The 21263-nt window shown below is 31.3% G+C and overlaps 2 protein-coding genes across 2 annotated transcripts; both read right to left on the reverse strand.

The window, feature by feature from the left end:
- Nucleotides 1-2430: 2430 nt before the first annotated feature.
- On the reverse strand, nt 2431-11767 carry LOC139513028 (arylsulfatase J-like). The gene is made up of 8 exons (XM_071301109.1): nt 11478-11767; nt 9071-9257; nt 8356-8525; nt 7827-7941; nt 5213-5308; nt 4122-4365; nt 3165-3316; nt 2431-2795 (listed from the first exon to the last, which is right to left on the reverse strand). Exons 1-8 carry the CDS (start codon nt 11709-11711, stop codon nt 2530-2532), a joined length of 1464 nt encoding a protein of 487 aa, XP_071157210.1. The 5' UTR covers nt 11712-11767; the 3' UTR covers nt 2431-2529.
- Nucleotides 11768-13406: 1639 nt separating this feature from the next.
- Nucleotides 13407-18730, reverse strand: LOC139513029 (Golgi-associated plant pathogenesis-related protein 1-like). Its single transcript, XM_071301111.1, has 4 exons — nt 18626-18730; nt 17888-18197; nt 14943-15026; nt 13407-14607 (listed from the first exon to the last, which is right to left on the reverse strand). Exons 2-4 carry the CDS (start codon nt 18147-18149, stop codon nt 14375-14377), a joined length of 579 nt encoding a protein of 192 aa, XP_071157212.1. The 5' UTR covers nt 18150-18197; nt 18626-18730; the 3' UTR covers nt 13407-14374.
- Between the last annotated feature and the right edge of the window lie 2533 nt (nt 18731-21263).

The raw sequence follows: 21263 nt of genomic DNA on the forward strand, positions 1-21263 counted from the left end.
TTTTCTTAAAAAATAATTTCTGATGTCAAAAGTATTTAGATTAACAACAAATTAATGTAATACAAAGATTTGAAAGCCTTAAATATTACTCGCATTACGCACAGGTAAATTTGCTCGTTCTGCTAGCTCTCCATTATAAATGAAAATTAATGTCCCTCATAAGGGAGACAACTGAAAGAGGGATCTCTTATTACAGGGTCAATTACGGGAATTGGCAAATAGCCTAATCAACTTTGTCTCCGAGTCTTCATTGTTATATGTATTTCATGTACCTGAATTGAAATACCCCAATTTTAAAGTATCAAATGCCACACGTAGTTGACTTGATTGTAAAACACAGTATTTTCAGTTCATGTTAATTAAACCAACTTTGAGTCATGGTTTTGATCATTATGTTTGCCATTTTATTTCAACGCTGTAAAAAATGAGAAGATATAGTATTAGTGACAATAAGACAAACACTCGTAAAGACCAAGAACACCGAAGGACAAAGCATAAATAATTACAGGTCACCAGATGGAATTTGATGATTTGCAAAAGAAAACCACATAACATGTAGTAAGCAATATAACGGCTCGGTATGACAAATATAAACCAATTAAGAATAGAAAAAATAACATACTACAAAAATGAACAAAAAATCATTTTGACAAGCAGCAACTAACGACAACCATTTCAGGGTTCGGGCGTATGACAGGCACATAAAGTTTGAGTTTATAACATATTTGTGTACTGAACCCGGATGTTTCTAAAAATCGATATGGGAATCATGCTCCAGAGCAATTCAGCTTAGATAAAATTTCACAGCTTAGGATAAACATTACATACAGCAATAACTTTTGATCGAGTTTATTATTTTGATGAATGCTAAATGATATTTAGTTGCATACACTTTATTTGCAAAGATGTGTTGATTAAAAGCCTTTTATCCATTTTGTAACTTGCGTGTTTCAGTCTTAATTACCAGTACTAGCATTTTGTCATTGGATTTCTTGAAATAGAAGTTGTACACAAATTTTACGGAAGTTAATGGTTAATTATGATAACATTTCAATGTTCCTCTGCGTGCACGTGACATACTTAATTCTTTTTAATTGAAATTACAGAAAATAAAGTTTAATGGAAATGGTCGGTAGCTAGCCGATATAGAAAATAATCGCTAGGTGGTAAAATATAAAGAAAATCTAATAATTTTCTTCAGCTCTAACATGTATCTTATTCATTCATATAGAAATAAGAAGGTAACAGGGGATCGTAAAATAAAAGTAAGATAAGAATTATAATTGCATCAGCAATTGAACAAAGACATAAAGATAAAACTTAAATAAATAACAGCACACATCCATCAATAAAAAAAATTCAGACAGCAAATTGACTAATGAAAATAATTGTAGAAAACATCAAACATACCTAACATTCTTATGTAGAAAACAAATTAAAACATTTATCAATAAACTCATATATACCAGGACTAAATTCTGTATATACGCCAGAAGCCTACAGAAAAACGTGTCGAAATGCTACTCCGGAAGAGTCAGCACCTTCACTTTCACTAATGCCATCATATTTTCCAAAAAACTATCAGCATTCCTATAAGAACCAACAGTGTTTCTCTTTTTGTCGAATTGTTCCTTTATTTGTATGAGGCAAATTTCATTCAAGTGCATTTCAGAAAACCTATGAAAGAAGCTAGCACAATGCATTAACTTGATGTTCTGGTTCAAAGATGATGTCCTCTCACTAATTTATTCAAGGTTTGATGACTGTACATCTATCCCATCAAACTTCAAATACGGAATACTAGAAAAATCTAGTCTTTCTCATATCTTGACTTATAAATAGAAATTGACAAGAGGTCCGACTTGCTTTAGAACAAGACTTTTCGGCAAAAACGATAGGTGCCAAATACGGAGCAGGAACTGCTTACGCTTTCAGAGGCACCTGATGTTTGGTGTGGGTTTGTGTTGTTCGATCAGTCATGACTGTGTGTTCTATGGAGGATAGACAAGCCTTTTCGTCATTTTGTTTTTTGTCATGGCACTGCCTTTTTTCTTCGACTTATGAATTTGGAATGTCCCTTCGCAATTTTTGACTATTTTTTAAAATCACACAGGACTATTGATATTTCCCGTCTTATCCTATTAGAGTAAGACATCTTTAAATTTATACATAATCTAAATTGTTTAAGTTAACCCTTAAACATGATTCGATTTTAAAATCCAAAACTGAAACATTTTTTGCTAGTCAATTGTTAGAAACAAAAACCCCGTTACCAACAAAAACAACAAGAAGGGCTGCGAAATAACAACTCCACAAGTGTCAGTGGATATGTTAATGAAATTGTGATTGTGTACTTGTAAACGTTAATACAAGATTCAGTGCATGCATAAGATTTTATATATCCCAAAATAAAACGTCGCTACTAAATAATTCTTATGTGGTAATATAAATGTTATTTTAATTCAAATTTAATTCCCTTAGCACTATCGGCGAGTTTTGAAGACACATGCGTAATGGAGAACAATAATTTTAACGCCATGGTCCCCAGAAGCCACCACGTAGTTCAGGATTTGCCTGTGGATCACTCCCAGGAAATCTTACTGGTACTGAAGATTTGTCATACTCCGCCAGCATATCTAACATCTCCTTAACTATTTGTGGACGGCTTGCTGATAAATCTGTTGTCTCTAAAGGATCGTCTCTTATATTAAACAACCAAACGTTTTTCTTTCTTGAATCTTGTGGTGTTGATCTTGCCAAACCCGTTCTCGGGTTTGGGTTATAATTTTTGTACCCTTAAATAAAAATAGATTGTGATATTGAATGCAGCAACTTTGTAATAAATTTGTTTCTACTTATTCGTGATAAACCTTTATACTTACCCAAAAACATGTATCTAATATTTACGAAAATACACCGTTTACATTAATTCGACAACAACATCCAAATGAATCTTCAATGTGTTGATCCCATGTGTATTGGTGACAGCCTCGTGCTTACAATTTTTTTTCTGCATCTAGAGGTTGAGAAAGAGACAGAAAAGGAGTGCCTTGCATACGAAAAAAATACAAAAATACAGGAAAATATTTTTTTCTTAATCTTTTCCGGTAAATAACACGAAGTTTCTTTATTAATGTAATTACATAGTTCTTTTAAATATTTACCTGGTTTTCCAGTCAGAAGTTTGTAGTCTTTATATCGAATAGCAGCATGTTTCGTAGTATCAAAACTACTGTTAAATAATGGTCTGCCAAACCGACGCGCTAAAGGATCAATACCATGAAGAATGACTTCTCTGGGGCTCTTCTCTCTCCCACTGATATATTCAATCAAAATTGAAAATAAATAAATACATGTATGTATTATGCTCAACTTACAACAATATAATAATATTTAAAAAATGCAGTAACATAACAATTGTTTAATACCGAACACTTAAAATCATTATTGAAAGAAAACATAACACAAATACAAAAATAAAGAAGTAGAAAAATAGTGAAAATATCTTGAGACTCGTGTTGCCGTTCTTGCTAATTTCTCATACAAGCTTACTAATATTTTTCAACTCTATATATAAAAAAAAACATGTATAAGATATATACTAATAGTTGTAATTTATTTTGATTTCTGTAGTCTCTCATCATTCTTAATAGAATGGTACTTGTATTTTAGTTTATAAAATGTCTGTTTCATTTACATAAATCAAAAGTATATATCATTTGTATATCATGATGATTGTTTTATATGTATACATGATGTATTAGAAGTGGTGAAACTTTAATAAAATATCATCAAATAAAAATAAGTTAAACGCAATAGGACTCCCAAAGAAGACATAAGGATATGAACAAATTACTCTTCTCGCCTAAACATTGGAGTTTAATTACCAAAAACATCTGACATTCAATTAATTATTTTGGAAATTAACGAAGTTAATGATGTACACCTCTGAGGAGCCAAACATTTCTAGAATTAAATTTGGTTTCTTCAAGGATTTGTTCAGTACTTTACAAAGCCTTGGTTTTACTTGATTTTTTGGTTTATATAAATGTAAGAAAGTAATATGCATGATTCCAATCGTTATATTTCCATCATAATTTAAACGCAGAATACTGACATACCTTATCGCATCCCACTGATCAAATCCGTCGAGAGGTTTTACCCCTTCAAAGTTCCCTTGAGCCTGATTTACAAGTGTTGGAAACCAGTCAGTAACATGCATTAGTTCTCGAGACACTGTCCCTTTATTTCTTACTTGTCCGCCACACACAAATCCTACTCCACGAATTCCTCCTTCAAAATTACCTCCCTTGTTTCCTCGCAATGGATAATTATTGCCACCTCTACTGATTTGACCACCATTATCTTGAAAGAATAATTATTTAATAAAGTGTGGTCTGTCAGTACAAGCCAACTACAAGACAAAAAAATCAAAGATTGAAGGTGTTATGCTTGAAATGGTATAGAAAATATAGTAATGTTACATATCTTATGTAGGTATTTCCCTATAATATTTTTCGTAAGAACCTAGATTTTCAAGCTAAGGACAGAAAGAAACCTTACACAAATAATGTAGACGTAATATCAAGTGTCAAATTTACTTATATTGCAAAAATGCTGATATGTGTAATCCTAACCAAAAAAGAAATAGTATCATCATAATGAATTATTTATTCGTGAAAACGACTACGTAGCTTACATGTATATTGCCAACTTTATTTAATTATTGATTAAACCAATTTTGTGGAAAGTGTTATATATTTTGTTACCAAAGTTTTAAAATATGAAATATAATCACAATTTTGTTTTGTTTTAGCAAAATTAATTTTACTACTACTGTCCCTATAACATTTTGAAAACTATGAATCCCAAAAGGGTAAATTTTCAAAATGAGAAACAATGAAATTGAAAGTTTAGTCTCATTAGAATAATATTTTAGATAAAGGCCAAAAGGCTTAAAGCCAAATTTTGCTTGGATTATTTTATTGAAAATATTCGGACATGCATGTACTTTTGCAATAAATTTAGCAATTAAGATGTGCTGTAAAATTCATTTTAAAATAGAAGTCTACAATAAGTGTTGTTTTTGTCAGTTGCAATTGTAAAAAAAAACGGGGGTTAATCTGTCATTTTGCTGTGAGAAGCTGGAAAATCATTGTAATTATGTGCCAAAATCTGTTGAGAGCTTTTAACTTTAACAGAATGGCCTTACCTGTTGAAAAGATAAAGATAGTATTCTCCCAGAGTCCCTTTCGTTTTAGGGCTCTCGTTATATTTCCAACACCTTCGTCTAACGCAGAAACCATTCCTTTCAAAAGAACAAAAATATCAATTGTACATAATTGTAATAATCAACATCTTTGTGTTTCATGTCGAACAATCAATTATGTCATTAATTCATTTCAGAGCTCTGAATTCATTCGTTACTCGTGTCCTTTTTCGCTACGAGGTTATAATAAAAAAGGTCCTGAAATTGTTTACAAATTAACCTTTGTTGTGTATTTTGATTAATAGTTATGCATTCGGTGATTATGTTTATATTGGACAATGACGCAAACGTGTGTGCAAATGCTTTACACAAGGTTACAGACTGTTTATTTTAATCATATTTCATTCCTTTCATATAGTATCAATAACATGTAGATAGACAAAGATCTGAAGCATCTACATCATGTGGAGCAAACAATGTTTATTTGAACAAACTTCGAACGCAAGACATGACTGTTTAAACTGTTGCTCAATTTAAATATTTGGATACTGAATCTTGTCATACAGTAAGTTTGAGATGCCTATATTGTGTTTCACTCGGCGTTTCCGGAAAAAAAAGTTTACGTTTCCGCAAAGAAATATCTTACCTTTCCGGAAAAAAGGAACTATTCCGGAAAAAATAAATTATTGCTTTTCCGCAAATAATTGAGGAATACTTGTTGATCGAAAGCAAAGCCATAATATAAAATAAATATTAAGTAAGTCAAAGGTCATCATAACATGCAAGTAAAATTCATCATTTAAATCTATGAAAACGTATGTTCAAAAGTCAGCACTAATCAGAAATATCTTGATATGAGTTCATAAGTCAGTTCTGGCAGAATATTTGTAGCCAATACGCCGCACAAAGTCCACAGTAGTACATTCACCGTTTACAAGTTTTGTATTTTGTTCAAGAAGGAAGTCCATCTTCTCCTTTTCACATTTCCAAACGAGTGCTTTTACAGTTAGAGTTCTCATCTTTATGTAAGATGTTGTTTGCAGTTTCAATAACACATCGATAAAAACAAAAATGTTAGGATGGCTAGCGTAAAACTGCTCGTTCAAGTGGGCATGAAAAGACTCATCCCTATTCGTGTTTTCGTAACAGCAGTATGCATTACACATTCAAAGTCATTATGAACTACCTCGGGCTGGTAAGTTATTCTTCGGGTAGTGCACACATCAATAAGCCGATCCAACAGTTTCGTGTAACATTCCTCGGATTTAAGTGGAAGTAACGCAAATACAAGACGAATGTAGTTACCATTTTTACATCCATGTATCGAATAAACTTAGTTGGTAGAAAAATTTCGGACAGGATTTAAATGTGCCATCTATGAAAATATCAGTCATTTCATTACATAGACATACCAAGTTGGTGAAACATGAAAGTATAACGATTCCCGAATCAAATTCATTGACGAATTAAAAGTGAAAATAAGTCTCAGTTTTGTTAGTGTTCAAATCTATATGTCTTAATGTCTCGTGAATTTCTAATCTACATTTAGGTAATTTTGGAAACTGCTTTCGCCTGTCTCTGTATAAGGGCATAGCAACATTTTTCAAGTCAATATATTTTCAAATATTTATAATTTACCAGGTAAATTTCCGGAAAAGTAATAAATGCAAATTGCTGAAACGTTTACTTTAAATTTGCGGAAACGTAGCATTGAGACTTTGAAAAATTAGCGGAAATGCAATTCGCCCGTTTCACTGAAGGTATCATACGTTCACTCATCCATGACGAAATGACGTATCACTCATACGTTCACGCATACATAACGAAAGAACTCTTTATCGACTATTGGCTAGCTTTATTTTTTTATTATTATGGAATCGAATTTAAATTCATCGTACAACACCATTGCCAATATATTATGTCATTTAACTTTAAAACTTAAACTGCCAAGGTAACTGTCTTATATCCAAGTCGATATGAGAAGATAACTATGTTTGGGTAGCTGTCTTATATCTAAGTCGATATTAGAAGATAATTATGTTTGGGTAGCTGTCTTATATTTAAGTCGATATGAGAAGATAATTATGTTTGGGTAGCTGTCTTATATCCAAGTCGATATGAGAAGCTAATTATGTTTGGGTAGCTTTCTTATATCCAAGTCGATATGAGAAGATAATTATGTTTGGGTAGCTGTCTTATATCTAAGTCGATATGAGAAGATAATTATGTTTGGGTAGCGGTCTTATATCCAAGTCGATATGAGAAGATAATTATGTTTGAGTAGCTGTCTTATATCCAAGTCGATATGAGAAGATAATTATGTTTGGGTAGCTGTCTCGTATCTAAGTCGATATGAGAAGATAATTATGTTTGGGTAGCTGTCTTATATCTAAGTCGATATGAGAAGATAATTATGTTTGGGTAGCTTACTTATATCCAAGTCGATATGAGAAGATAATTATGTTTGGGTAGCTGTCTTATATCTAAGTGGATATGAGAAAACATGTGTTTGGGTAACTGTCATATCTAAGTGAGTAACTTCTAGATATCACGAGCAAACATGTGTTTTTGGTAGCTGTCTTAATCTAAGTGGATATTTCATGAGATTGTCTCTTACCTGCATACTGTCGTCTATGTATATCCGGAATAGTATTTTTGTATGGATGAATATATCTCTTTGGTGCTTGTAGAGGGGAATGAGGAGCTTGATATGGTACATACATGAACAAAGGCTGCGGATGACACCAAAAAAATAATGCAATACTGTATTAATCTTCAATAACAAATAAATAGCTATTAAAGGACTGAAATGTATATGTTCATAAAACAGATAAACACTATCCTTTTTCTGTACTCACGGTTACCTTAAAATTGACAAATATGTTATATTTTTCCATGTAACAAATAACCTTTATTTTTCTTTTAATTATTAATGTCTTGGGTTTTATTTGTTCTAATTAGTGTATAAGTATATCAAATAACTTTTTGTAGCGGATAATTGCTCCGTTTTGAAGAAAATTAAAGCGATATGGTGTTTAATTCAAGACAGAAATCCCCCTGCTGAAAGCAAAAGCAACGTCGATTTACAGAATAGTTTAAGATTTCGAGAAATAAGTATTAACTTATTGTTGCATCAAGAAATATACCTTAGACGATTGGTGACTATCGATGATATCCACAGCTCGTCGTGAAAACAGAGTTGTCGAATATTCACGATTGGTTCGTATTTGACGTTCATTTTCCCTAAAATCATCCCCGCACATTCCTCGGTCACAACGTCTGTGATGATAGTGGGATTTAGAACCGACCAGAAAACCTGAAAAATAACGAACATGAATCGACAAAATTATATTATTGTTTTTTTTTTCTTTTTTTCTTTTTTCTATAAATTCGTATATTGCAAGTCAATTCTTCAGTGTTTATTAACTTATTCAAAGAACGAATTACAAGCAGATTTAAATTTCATAATCATTACCAGGCAAACAAATGATTTCATCTTTATGCATGAACATTAAATGACTGAGACTTTAAGGGGGTGAATTTCATATTTATGATTTCTTGTTACACTTGGAAAAAAATTGACGATATCATTACTCATTTCTAATATTTCCGTGTGGTTTTTTTCAAAGTGGTTGGTCTTTTAAATATGCATTATAGAGATGACGTATGATTTCCAATGATACAAATATCCATCACATATAAAAAAAAAAAAAAAAAAGTTCGTCTATTGGTTAGATGCATGTTTTTTTTATATTCATAGTTTTAATTTTTAAACCTTTAATTTGTTCTTTATGATGTACCTTTGTCTTTGCTTTTTTGATATCGCTTAACTTAATATGTAAATTATATAATTTGATTCACCATAAAATGTATCAAATCCTCGTCGTGTTGGAAGAAATTCATTTTTGTAGAAACCAAGATGCCATTTCCCAATACAGTGTGTGCTATATCCAGCCTGTTGAATTTTATCTGCTATAGTCAGACTATCGGTTGGCAAGGCAGTCGGTTTAGATGGCTGTATATTACCATGTTGCATTCCAGTACGAATCTGTAAATACATGTGGAAACCATAAAATTAAATGAAGTTTTGTACCAGTGAGATATTACATTTGTTTGTGGCACAAATTGACATTAAATCAGTTCCAGATGAAATAAAAAATCATCGTATACCACGATCTATACAGGCCTAGAATTGTACTAATCATGCCCAATTATATGACACGATAGAACATTCAAATGTTTATATTCCTAGTTTGTCCCCAGCGTGATGCGTTCGTCCATCCGTCTGTCCGTTCGGTTTTGTTGACGCTCTCGCGTGTATATTACTTGTTTAGTTTTTATAAAACTTATAGCATAGCTTTATGCAAGCAATGTCTCAGACAAGTTCGAAAATCAGTGCTGATCATTTCTTCTTAAAAGGGTTATAATTATGCCTCTCGGGAATATTGATTATATTGGAAATTGCATCGCATTTGCTCTGAACCCTTCACTTCTCTAAGATAGTTGAAAAAAAAAGTTTTCGTTATTGCCCTTGGAAAGATAATGGATAGATGAAATATGTGCAACGCGGGCAACATTGGAACTCTATTTTATTTAGCATACTGCATTGATAAGTTTTATTTGGCACAACTTTTTGGACTTTTGGATCCTCAATGCTCTTCAACTTTGTACTTGGTTGGCTTTATAAATATTTTGATATGAGCGTCACTGATGAGTCTTATGTAGACGAAACGCGCGTCTGGCGTACTAAATCATAACCCTGGTACCTTTGATAACTAATTATGCAAAAAGTACTTGTAGATGGCATTGGTAAAAAAATTAGTATAAAGGACTTGAAATACATTTTGGTTAGTACTATAGTTGAATATTCAGATTCGTAATTATACATCACTACGATTTAAACTTCACTGTATCTATTAATAAATGACGACACTATTGGAAAAGGAAAGACTGCAGATCTATATTATCTGTTATGTAGTTTGCCTGTTACACATGTATATATGTGTCTGAGTGTTTCAAAATAAAGTTATTATTTTTCTGTTATTTTACTTTCCACTCTTAAACACATTGTTTTTAAGGATGGACATTACAATAAAAGATTAAAAAAAAAAGGATGAATTCATCAAAAAAAGGTAAGGCAAGCTATATCGTGTTAATGTAAGTAGTATATAAATTAAAAAAAATCAATGCTCAATGCAACATTGAAACAAAATGAATTCCTGTACCCTGTAGCGCCTGTGCTTAAAGTCATAAATGTCTCCAACTAATTAGTGACATCTGATGTAATATTTCTACTGGTAACCACTTTTTAGTCTTTAACTTCCCCGTCCTTTGGTCTCTGGTGGAGAGTTGTCTCATTGAAAGATTGGAAGGTCTGCGACTTAGACATATCTCTGTGTCCATAAAATAATTGTGATCGGAATAATAGGAAAGGTTCAGCATAAGTCGATAGAACAGACACGATATAATATAATAAACATAGTACATATAAAATCAAGACATGTACAATGATTTCCGATGAGACGACTGTCCACAGAGATCACTGAATGGCAGGAATTTTAGCAGCTTTATATGTTTCCGTTCAGCAGATGCAATAATAACCAAAACTATACCATTTAACAAGGTATAAAAGTCTCTGGTAAGATACATTTCAAACAGAAAAGCATCGGCCTGGTTTATAATAAAACCAAACATAAAAAACAAATCTGGCTTACAAAACAAATGACCAACACTGCATTGATTGCCCTTTTATTAGTGTCTCATAAGTCGTTTTTGTGGTTGTTTTATGTGTATGTATCTATATAATTTTGCTTATTTTCTTGTCAATTTAAAATATGTGAGATCTTAATAAACTATTTACTTACTTTACTTTCTTCCTCTGTTGTAAGTGTGGCATTATTTAATTGTCGCAAATCATGAATTATATGGTCATAATTATGAATTAAATGTTTACAAAACTTAAAATTTTGAAATTCTAAGGCTTTTCTACACCAGGAATAGATTACTTTAGCTGTATTTGGCAAATATTATAGATGTTTTTGATCCTCAATGTTCTTCAACTTCTTACTTTATTTGTGCTTTTTAACTGTTTATTCGGGCGACATTACTGATGAGTCTTTTGTAGACGAAACGCGCGTTTTGGCGAAAATACATAATTTCAATTTTGGTATCTATGATGAGTTTATTTATTATCAACTATTAAAACAGGACATGATCTTTTGAAGCTGTAAAATGAAATTATGTATATCATAGTCTATACTACTCTTACCTGGTATCTTCCAGACAAAAGACATGATCTAGTAGGTGTACATATTGGTTGTACATAATAGTTTTCTAATTTAACTCCTTCGTTTGCCAACCTATCTAAGTTAGGGGTACGGATCTCTGATCCGTGATATCCAATGTCATTAAATCCATAATCATCTACCAGAATAAAGATAATATTGGGCTTACTCAATACCACATCCTGTAAGACGGTTAATAACAGCGCAACACAGAACATTAAGACCTCTTGGGTGAATTATAATCGAAGGAAGATTTCATAAACAGAAAGTTACATTTATGTAAACGTCACGGGGATGTTCATAATGCGATTTCGGAACAGATGTATGCTATGGAAATCAAAATTTTCTATGCATGCATTTTTTTCAATCGGTTATTTGTTTTCAGAACAGATGGACGGAGGAAGAAGGGGAATATCATTTCCATTGACAAATATATATTGAAATAATAAATATGTAAGTAGACGTATAATTGAAATGAAAATACACGATTTTCAATGTCATCAATTATGCGAACAGAATCAACAGAATCGTCTTTTCCTGAGTTATAAATAATAAAATAAAGAAAGAAATATGACTGGAAAATTTATTATCGTTTATGCATTAAATAAAGAAATCATACATTATAGACATGTAAGATAAAACAGTTAAATCAACAGCTTGGCAAAAAACTAGTTCATAAATATTATGTCTATTATGCATTATAAAATTGCTGAACCCAACCGCAATAAATATCAATCTGTCAGACTTTAATCAGTCTTCTAAGATTAATGTACACTTTTATGTGAAAAAACAAAGTCTTAGATATCCATCATTAGTTCAAAGCTGCTTCGATCGTTGAAGATCGAAAATCTAAAATTTGAAATATGTGCAAGTTATCATCAGACTTACAAAGGGTAAACATAATTTATATTTGAAATTCTGACAGTTGGACAATTTTCAACAACTTTCAAACAATCACACTCAAAACTTCAGGAATTTCTGTTTTATTGAAGAAATATATGGTCAGTGAAGGATATGTTTGTAGATTTAGAGAAGGTTTTGTTTTGTGAAGATAAAGACGTATTTCATTTTCGTTAATTCATATGGGGGTTCAGCTTTGTAGTTGTTTTTTTAAACGTCTTTGTCTCATTAAATGGTGTGAATTAATGGTTTCTAGTTGGTTCACTTCTCCAACATACATGTACTATAAGCAAAAATATTAAGGAAAACAACCTCATATTTCTCTACTGGTGAAATATCTCCAAGAGTAGTCATCAGATCATCATATAGTTCCTCATTCTTATTAATACGAGTTTAGAAAATACTCCTCCTCAATTCTACGAAGATAAATAAAGAAATGATTGGGAAACTAGGATAACATCTTTCTCGTGTGACGTTAGGTGGATTTGACTGTTAATTTTAACAAATCATATTCGCCCATAAGGTTCTCAATGTATTAAATTGGGAAATTTCGGGGTTGTGCGTTCCTCGTGAAGCTGCACCCAGATACGTGCTTTGAACGCATCAAATTTAAAAAGTGTTATTTACTTTTAACATAACAACAGTTTTGACTTTTTAGCACTATAAGATCCTCGCTAAATAACCATACTATATAAGCATGATAAGGGATACTACTGCAACTGCAACAACTTTTTTGACTTATAACCCACCAATGGAAAAATACTTAAATTTAACTTATTGCAAAATCATATGCATAATATTCATTAAATCAAAGTCAGTTGGTATTTTGCACATTTGGGTTTGTCTATGTTATATATTTCCTTCTTCCTTTGTTTTGTTTTGTTTTTGTTTGTTTGTTGTCATTTATTGATTGTTGGTTTGTTAGTTTGTTTTGTATGTTTGCATTTTTTTTGGGGTCTTTATTTTTATCAATATGAACTTAGTTGATCGTAATGTTTGAATAAATCAAGACAAGCATTTTAGTTTTAATTTAAGCATAAATTATCTTATTGTGACTATTCTTATGATGGACAGTATGCATCAGAAATTCTACGTTTAAGATTCAATAAATAAGCATTCGGTTCATTAAAAAAATCAATGAGAACGAATATGTTTGTAAGTCAAAGCAAACAATTGAATATAATTGGTGACACTAATACAATAATCGATTTAAGAAAAGTTGGTTGATGGACAAGAAATTGCGTTTAGTGTTTAAAATATTAAATCTGAATCTTAATGACTAGAATAGGTTGACATCACATGTTGTGGAAGAAATTTTATTAAACGCTTTTTGGTGCTTTAAACTGCATGTTTTACCGCTTCTTACGTTTATTTAATATTATTATAGATTTGTGTCACAATTATTGAATTCATAATATAAATGCTACACATATCATTTATTAATACTAAATGCATAAAACAAATTAAAAAATACCATCGAAAATAATGTCGTTAAGGGAGCTACCATTTGATTTTTATGAGGGGGGGGGGGGGGGGGGGGGGGGTTAGGATAAAAAAAAAAATTAAATGCATGACAGGCATTTTTAGTAATAAAAAAGTGGGAGGAGGACAATTTATGTAAAAAAAAGTTAGGATAAACTGACAAAAAAGATCGGACCTTATAGAGTGAAAGATAAAAAGGCAGGACAGAGATAAAAACTTTAAAAAAAAAATGCTGGACAAACATTTTCATCCTAGTACCCACCCCAATAAAATCAAATGGTAGCTCCATAAACATAGGAACAGCATATTAAATGAAAAGCTAAAACACATACTTAAGAGATGTTTTACATTTAAGATATCCATGATTTTGTAATTAATAAGGGATACACAAATTTAAAGCTTCTCGTTTGCTTGAGGATCACTGAAGGGACATTAATTGTCGAAATGCGCATCTGGTACATTTAAATTGGTACCGTAAATATTATTATTGATACAAATGTCAAATATTATCATCATCATCTGATTCGTTATCACGTGGAGATAAACACTTGGAAAATCTTCTTTCAGATGGTTCCTGAACCAGACGTGGCAAAACTTGTTCGTGATATTTTCCTTTTACGTTACCAACAGGTTTATAACATGCCACTACAATCACGCGCTTTCCTTTCACTGTCATACCAAATCCTACTTCCTTTGTGTCCTTCCAGATCAGCTGTGTAAAATTTCGGCACTCTGAAAGTTTATAAAATCATTATTTTGATGTTATGTTTAATATTACAATAGATGTATGTTTCATAATAATTCGTAATTTTGAGTGATTGAAAGCCTCGAAATTTCGAGGCATGGGGCTTCTAATACAACTTTTCAAAAATGCATGGGAAACTTAATGGAAAAAAAATGCTATGAATCGCAAGTTCATGATCGTAGCAAAGTATAAGAATTGAATGCTTCTATTTGCAATTTTATTAGGGTATAAAAATGTAAATCGTTGAATTTAGCGAAACACTTAACATACATTGCTGGCAAATCTTTGAAGATACACTTTACAATTCAATGTATTTTCTTACTTGTCTTGGTTCGATTTGGAGGATCGTTGTCGTAATAACTATATTGCTCTATTTCATCATACCAATCTTTTGTCACCTCCTTCCCTGTTTAAAAAGATATAACGTTACATGCATTACATTCGATATACACTGTCACCTATGAAAGTTGAAAATAAAAGCAAAAACAGTTGTAATATACTTAGGATGTCATAATGTTGAATAACAGTTATGGACGTTCGCTGCTCTAGTTTTTACCTCTTTTTTTTTTGCCAGATATTCGGAAGTCCTCTGGTTTTATCCAGGTAGTGCCATTAAAAAACATTGCTAATTACCCCCTACTTTTCTTTCCATGATTTGATTACATTTAGTTGAACATTTCACTTTGAAAATTTTGTTAAATTCTTGTTATTTTTCAGGGTTTTGAAAAAAAAGAAAAGAGGTGCCAATGAAAAATGTACGAAAAATCGAGAAAATTTATTTCCAGCCAAATTTAATTTCTTTATTTATATACAAGTGTGGACACAGATGAGTGTGGATATTATGTTTGAATGTTTGACAGTGTTTTATGATAAATGTAGTTCTATGATTTTCCTATATGTGTTATTAACTGTGTTGCACGATGACAACCAACCGGAGCATTAGGAATATTGTTTATTTTATATTTAGTTTAGTTTTTATGTTCAAGACAGGCATGGAAGAGACACTAATTGCATTAGTTACCAAATGATTATGATAGAATATGTTCCACATCTTTGATTTTGGATACATTTTATAGCTAGGACAGCAACACATAATAGGTTCAATTTTTCGTGATTTTTTTTAAATTGGGAGATGATATCTGAGAACATGATATAAGGAGCCTGTAATTATGTGGTTGTCGTTTGTTTATGCGTTACATATTCGTTTTTTCTTAATTTTTTGTACATAAATAAGCCTGTTATTTTTCTCCTTTGAATTGTTTCACATTGTCATTTTGAGACCTTTTATAGCCGACTATGCTGCATTAGCTTTGCTCATTGTTGAAGGTTGTGTGGCGACCTGTAATTGTTAATTTCTATGTCATTTTGGTTTGTTGTGGAGAATTGTCTCATTGGCAATCATATCACATCTTTTTTTATATGTATTTGCTAACTATTTGTATGGTTCTATTTATATATACTGAGTTCCAATGAAAACGCAACACTTGGTTTTTCAAAAATAAAATTTATATTAGAAATCATGATCTTTCAAAATGAATTGTTCTTGAAAATTAACAATTCTAACAATAGATCGATATCAAACATAAATGTTTCATTGTCATCTTTCGGGCGCAATAGATAAACGAAACATCCAATGTCGAATCATCAAATCACAGTCCTAACAAAAAACGTACAACCCTGTTGTGCAGCGCAATCTCGACAGCGCCGTGGAATTGATCATCCCGGACGTTTAATGTGATCTCGAGGAATGTTATTCCACTTGTCCCGCAAAGCAAACTCAAGCTGACTTTTTGATATTGGTGGTGGTTTTCATTTATATACTATCAATTCATAGCAGTCTTTTAAAAAGCTTGTTATTTTAAAACAGGGTAGCAAATATCCTAAAAACTGTTTTGTCTAAAATAGCGTTTGCATTTTTCTGCTTAGAGTTTGTACCAGATTTAGAGTAGCCTTCCAATCATCCAATGAAATTAGTCTTTATTCATCGTATAACTTCCTGTTTGACATTTCCTACTAAGAGTATATCGTATTGATCAAAAAAGGTAATTTCACCCACAACAAACATGTTACGTATGATTATGGTGTTATTTATTATGTGATTATTATTTACAAGAATAAAAAGTACAGGTCTATATGGTGGCTCACCTGGTTTATTCATTGTTACCTTATTTGTACCGTTATAATCACATTCATCACACTTATTTACATCATTATTTGAACGAACCTTTGACTTGAATCCTTTCGCAATGTTGAACGTATTAAGTACACAAAGTAGTCAACAACAACAAATCCAAATTTTTTTCTAGAAAAAATTTCTTTTTAAAATTGTCGAAAAGTCCCAGAGGAGCGGATAAACAAATGATTTTTTCCAGTGTGTAATAAGAAACGCAGCCACCAAGTAATTAACAAAACATAGTTCAAACTAGCCTAGAGGAAGAATGACTGTTTGTGATAATATAAAGAGTAAGAGAACATGCGATGGGTTTAGCTCATTGTTAAAGGCCGTATGGTGAATTGTATCGTTAACTTTAACATCATGTTGTCTCTTGGGGTGAGTTGTGTCATTTGCAATCATACCCCAATTTTTATATATGGCACGGCGTTGAGACATAATACGATACTAGAAAACATGCAAAAAGCTGTCGTTGGCTCTTTAAATTTTGATCAGGTGAGCAGCAATGTCTTTTTCGTTCAGTATCAATGAAAGTTCAACGACATCTATTCTATTTCGATAACTAAAAAACATTTGGTTTACAGTTGTGTAGACAAGATTACCCAAGCAAAAAATAAAGACACATGTTGATAGTAAAAGTTAGGAATTAGATGTAAATCAACCGAACAACGTAGCTATATTTAATTTTAGAAATGTACCAACTAAAATTTCGCAACAAAGATTACAATAGAAAATTGATTGTTTATTCAACATCATTGTTATTTCTTTACTGAAGTCCTTGTGTCTGTAATGTCTATATTTAGATGATAAATATATGTACCTTCAAGACTGAACTAAAATTTCTTTAAATTTCTGCCCTCCTAGCCATGTTAATCATCGACGGCGACGAGTGAGTACAATCTTTTCATATAACTAATTTATTATTTAGATAAAATGTAGACGTTTAAAATAATTAGGAAAGAGGTCGGTGGAGCATTTGGCAGACCTAATAACTCTATGTTGTTTTAATTTTGGTACCCAGTACAATGAATGAAGATTCAATTCTCCATTTTTGGTTGAAACTCCAAAGAAGAGTACAGTTCTTTATATCATACCTCCATATTCTTTGACGGATGCTGGTAAATTACGTTCTGCTATATTTTCACCAATATGCTCTCCTGAACAGTACATACCACTTCTATGTACTTTTGTTTTAGTCTTTAAATAAAGTGCATGATTTTGGGCGTACATGCTGAGATCTTTAGAATATTTCAAAGGTGGTGCATTGTGTAGCTTTCTGACTTTGTTATGCGCACGCAGAGCGATATCTTTCCAGTCATCCTTCTTGATTTCCGGAACACTTGGTTTTCCTCCCATATCTCGAAGATGGACTATTAGTCATTACCATTGTGGCTTTTGTGTAGTCTGTATAAGAAAGTTGATAACATGTCTTTTTACAACCGTTTTTTAAAAGTAATTGCGTGATATTATCAAAAAGATATTTTTTTATCTATCAAAACCGAAAAAATGAAATGTAGGTAAGATTTTAAAAAAATGAACAAATTCATATATAAGTTCAGAGATTGAAATTTGAAATCATAATTTATTATAGTTCTTATTTTTGAATGAATTTATACAGTGAATATCGAAAACATTTTGAAAGCTTGCATTCATGTTTGATATTCAACGTTAACATAATGGAAAGTCTTTATAAATTTATAAATTGAAAGTTCAACTGTAAATCTGTATATTCTATGAAGAATAATTTGTGCGTCATACACATTAAAAAAAATATTACATTTAAATGTTTCACGAGTATACTGAAAAATGATAGAAAACAGGAATAAACGTACCTTACACATTACCGGTGAAGCAACAATGTAAACTATAACTATGTAAGGTAAACATTTAGTCGTTTCTAATGAAGATTTGGTCAAGGTTTATGTTTTGTCAAAAACAGTCCAAGTGAAACTATTTCGCTTGTTACCTAATCTTCCTATATAGATCAAATATCATTTAAAGAACAATATATGTAGAGTAATCAATGTTAGAAAGGTTTAATTAGATTAACGTAGATGTACAAATGACGTGTGTGTTTGAAATATGTTTGGTCAGTATACAATTTGGTTGTATTTATTTGATAAAATTTACCAAAACAAACCGTTTTTGATCGTACTTTACTTGATTTTCAGTCTTCAAATAATTCTTATAGAACAATTTTGTATGAAGTTATATTAGAGTTGATTTAAAGTGCAGTATGTAAAATTTATATTTTAAACAACGCTTGTGATCTTATGACATTCGTTCTTTAAATTTGAACAAATTATTTACATATGTATTAGTACGTACTATATCCAGGACATAATGTACAAACTTTGAAGAACTCATCTCTAACATCAACCCAACAATGTTACAACTGTAAATTTGCTTTCGTAAATTTTTGGTTCTTTCCTCGCCGGGATTCGAACCCATGCTACTGTGATATCGTGACACCAAATCGCCTGCACTGCAACCGTCCCGCTAGACCACACGACCACCTGGGCTCTACAATAATAAAGCTTTCAGTGGTCGTGTGTTACCTTTCCTCGTCAGTTTTAATCTAGCGGCGTACTACAGTACATAATATATAAAGCATGAAGATGTTATTGTTACAGATCAGCTAAATTATCTATAGTAAAGGACCCACAAATTAATGTAAGATACAGTCACAGAAAATAATTATACTCATAAGTACGTCTGAGTCAGTGACAACTCTACAACAGATGTATATATATAAACAGGAATCGTTGAGAGATAGCAATGAAACTATGCACATTTATTATATCGAATGTGTTAATACATGTGTACTTATATTTGTACTCCTGGGGCCTGGTTTTCGAAAACATCTTATGACTAAGACATGTCTTATGATGGTCTTAGGACATGTCATAGTCGTACGATATGTTTTCGAAAGTGTCCCAAGTTACGATTTGTCATAACTTTTGTCGTAAACTTGAGACCCCTCGCGACATGACTTATGATGGTCATATGATTGTCAACTAAAATTTTAGTTACTTTTTATGTATAATTTCATGTTCATTGCAATAAAAATATTAGTTGTGTTTCTCAGTTAGCTAAATAGTAAAGTTGTTTTTTTCTCAACTACGTTAATTAAAATTTCGTTAAGCGGGTACTCGAGGTACCGAATCTAAAAGTTATTCACAGTTAAATAACAATGCATGTATGATAATACACGAAAACGTGTATGATAATACACGAAAGCGAAGTTCAAGATTTATTATATATCACAAACTAAATTTAAACAAATTATCAACTCATATTTCAATTCCTTTTTGTATAAAATTTCATGTTTATTATAATGAAATAAATAAAATATTCGTAAATATTAAGAATGGTAATAATTAATATGTTCATACATTTGTGTATTGTTTCATTTTCATTTTAATGTTTATCACTTTTTAATCATTATTTAAAATAATAGAACATAATGTTCACTTATGACAGACATAAGAGCATCATAGCTATGACTCTCTTAAGACAGCTTTGATTTACATCCTATGACATATCATATGATAGTCATAAGATGATCATAAAATATGTCCTAAGATATATCTTATGACATATCTTATGATACTTTCGAAAACCAGGCCACAGATATTCTGCTGTAAATAAACAATGACAGTTCATTCATGTAGTGCGCCCGAGCTGTGTTCTTTGAAATGTTCATTAGAAGCTTTTAACACCTTCAAAATCATATTTGAAAACCAAGGTTGCGTAGATAATTTCAGAAATAAATATATAAAGGGATATGGATTGTTTGTACACAGCGGTATTAACATAAAATGACTGCAACTTTCTCAGTCAATTTAACTCTGCTGCATTAAATACTAAAGCCATTCAAAAGTATATTCATAATTCAGCTATATATCAAATTTCATGCTTAATTACCATTATAGTAAACATTAGCCGACAAAAGCGCCTGAATCAATCTAATGTCAAGATCATAAAAACAAGACATTTTTTATATGATTCACTTTCATACATATTGTTACATAAATCATATAATAAATCCAACTACATGAGCACTTTATACTTATCATTTACACAAGAGTTATTTACGTTTAGTCAAACCTAATCTTGGAAAATATTAATAATAAAATAACATCAATATATTTGTTTAGTAAATAAAGTCCGCTTATTTCAATATCAATTTTCCTACGTTTTAAGAATAATTGAATAGATACATATGACCGGTTGATTATGGAAATTAAATAAGTATTTCTTGTTATTTCAATCTACTTTCGATTAAACAGACACAGAAATGGGTAGAGCATTGATTCAAGATAAAAAGACCCAATGCACTATGTTTTCAATCCTTGCTACATTGTTTGCATTGTCATCACTAAAACCGCAATATTTTACAGTAGGCACCATCATTTTATATATATTTGTAAATATAATGTTTCTCGTATAAACATAATACTAGCGGTT

Source organism: Mytilus edulis, chromosome 2, assembly GCF_963676685.1.
Source record: "Mytilus edulis chromosome 2, xbMytEdul2.2, whole genome shotgun sequence".
Classification (NCBI taxonomy): Eukaryota; Metazoa; Mollusca; class Bivalvia; order Mytilida; family Mytilidae; genus Mytilus; species Mytilus edulis.